The sequence below is a fragment of the Cibotium barometz genome, chromosome 20 (assembly GCF_041138505.1).
Source record: "Cibotium barometz isolate CiBa-2024 chromosome 20, ASM4113850v1, whole genome shotgun sequence".
NCBI lineage: Eukaryota > Viridiplantae > Streptophyta > Polypodiopsida > Cyatheales > Cibotiaceae > Cibotium > Cibotium barometz.
In genome coordinates, this window is record NC_141065.1 from 17,447,765 (window position 1) to 17,450,471 (window position 2,707).

General features: G+C 35.2%; 1 protein-coding gene across 1 annotated transcript in view; it reads left to right on the top strand.

The window, feature by feature from the left end:
* The first annotated feature begins 1,229 nt into the window (after positions 1 to 1,229).
* LOC147627599 (uncharacterized) overlaps positions 1,230 to 2,707 on the top strand; it is a 1,854-nt gene continuing 376 nt past the window's right edge. Inside the window, exons 1-2 of the mRNA XM_086814251.1 lie at positions 1,230 to 1,366; positions 1,729 to 1,983. Of these exons, the coding sequence (XP_086670377.1) occupies positions 1,271 to 1,366; positions 1,729 to 1,983 (351 nt within the window). The 5' untranslated portion in view covers positions 1,230 to 1,270. The remainder of the gene's footprint in view (positions 1,367 to 1,728; positions 1,984 to 2,707) is intronic.

The following is a 2,707-nucleotide window of genomic DNA, read 5'->3' on the forward strand; positions in this document are numbered from 1 at the left end:
AACTATTATCCACTTAAAAAGTAATATTATTAATAATATTTATTAACAAGTCTAAATATTTATCATTACTAGATATATAAATATATCTTTTATTTTATAATTATATAGCTATATTTTCTTTTATAATGTATTTTTTCTAAATTTTATTCAAAGGTTTATCCTACACATAAAATATTTTCAAGATATATTAAATTTAAAAATTTATTATTTTTAATTAAATAACATGAACTTTAAAAATAATATTATTTATCTAGTTCTAAAATATAATCCTTTAAAATTAGTGATTTTAAATTCTTTTATATTAATAAGTTATATATATTTTATTATTTAAAATTTTATATTTTATTTCTCTTTTTTTAATACTAAAAATATACTAAATTAACTTTTTCAAAAATATATTTTTGAAAAAAATGGAAAGGTGGAAAGGAGGTGCCACGTATCACATGCATGCATGACCTGTGGCATTTTCTTGACATGTGGCACTATTATGGCTGATGTGGCATGCCATGTCACCAAGTGCAAGGTGGCAAGAAGATGTGGCATTAATGATGACTAGGATGATGAGGTGGCAAGAAGATGTGGCATTAATGATGACTAGGATGATGAGGTGGGAACATCATATGAGTAATAATGTAAAAGTTATAGGCAATTTACTCACATTCAGTGTACCTATCCAAACCTCCAACAGGGCATGTATACAATTTTGGTTCTTCCCAAAGAAAAAGGGATTTGTAATTATTAGATATTCGATCAGTTTCTGGTTTTAGGTGCCCAACTTTACATATAATGTTTCATTAGAAAACCTTGAAGTGAAACTCCTTAGCTAACTAGGAGAGATTGGCTATTCTTCTTGAAAAAATGCTTGTTTTCAGGTTAGAGCCAAGGACGCCCACTAAACGAGACTAGATAACCTCATCTTGCAACCACCCTTCCATAACACAACAATCTCTTAAGTGGAAACCAACCCTCTTAAGCGGAAACCAACCCTTTGTGCTCATCTAATGTGGACATGCTGTTGTAATTGTGACCGTTGGATTAGCTGGAAACTTTGGGCCCATCCAATGCTTTTCTAAAGAAGTGAATTGTGACCGTTGGATTAGCTGTGAAACTTTGGGCCCATCCAATGCTTTTCTAAAGAATTGAATTGTGACCGTTGGATTAGACGTGGTTACGAGATTTGAATGTCTTCCTTCCCAAAGCGTTTTTTCCATTTGGCAAACCGGTGTTCACGTGAAAACAGCAGGATCAGTTTTAGAACAACAGAGAAATAATGCACCCTGCAATCCGCCGTGGCAAAGTTGGGCGAGCTGGCGCCCCCGTGGATTACACGCTGGACCAGCATGTGCTGCCTAATCCTCCCCAGAAAGTATAATTCTCGCAAAACCCATCACATTAAGATGCATAATTAGCAATAACTAAGCAGAATTCTGCATATATTATCTCATGCCTGAGATCGCAATTGATGATAATCGTTAGATAAAAGTGTTAAAAGCTACATAATTAGCAATAACTAAGCAGAATTCTGCATATATTATCGCATGCCTGAGATCGCAATTGATGATAATTGTTAGATTTAGCAATAGATAAGCAGAATTCTGCATATATTATCGCATGCCTGAGATCGCAATTGATGATAATTGTTAGATAAAAGCAATTGATGCTAATTGTTAGATAAAAGCGTTGAAAGCCCAAATTCAGATTAATCAAACCATTGTTTTTTATATGCAGGCCAGAGAGGTCCATGATTGGGTTGTCAAAGAGATGCTAAGCCCTGACCTTTCCTGCAAAAGGCAACCCAAATGGAACATAGCCACAGAGGTGGAGTCTGCAGCCAAGTTTTCAAGAGAATGTGGACACTACAAGCTGCACAACATTTGCACAGTTCCACGCCTATGCAATCGACCCGAGTTGAAGCGTTTCCAATGCTGGTCATACCGGAAGAGTGCGCGCGCGCCAGGAGATTTCCAAACCTTGCTTAGAAAAGTAAGCCTAAGGTTTTGCCACTCTATTTGCATCATTAAGGTTTTGCCTCTCTATTTGCATATTAAGCCTAAGGTTTTGCCTTTATTTGCATGATCCACTTATAAGCATAAGCTTATAGATTTCCATACCTTTCTTAGAAAAGTAAGCCGAGGGTTTTGCCTCTATTTCCAGTAAGCCTAAGGTTTTGCCTTTATAAGCATGATCCACAATAAGCATAAGCCTTCATTTAGTAAAGCCTAAGTTTTTGCCTCTATTTGAATTAAGCCTAAGCTTTTGCCTTTATTTGCATAATCCGCATAAGCCTTGCTTATGCTTATAGGTTTCCAAAGCTTGCTTAGAAAAGTAAGCCTAAGGTTTTGCCTCTATTTCGATTAAGCCTAAGGTTTTGCCTTTATTTGCATGATCCACTATAAGCATAAGCCTTCATTTAGTAAAGCCTAAGTTTTTGCCTCTATTTGAATTAAGCCTAAGCTTTTGCCTTTATTTGCATGATCCACTATAAGCATAAGCCTTCATTTAATAAAGACTAGGTTTTTGCCTCTATTTGAATTAAGCAAAGTTTTTGCCTTTATTTGCGTGATCCACTATAAGCATAAGCCTTCATGTAGTAAGCCTCAGGTTTTGCCTTTATTTGCATTACCAACTATAAGCATAAGCATAAGGCCTTTCCTTTATCTACCTAAGGTTTTGTAAAAGCTTCATCCTCATGTTAAAACGAAGGCTT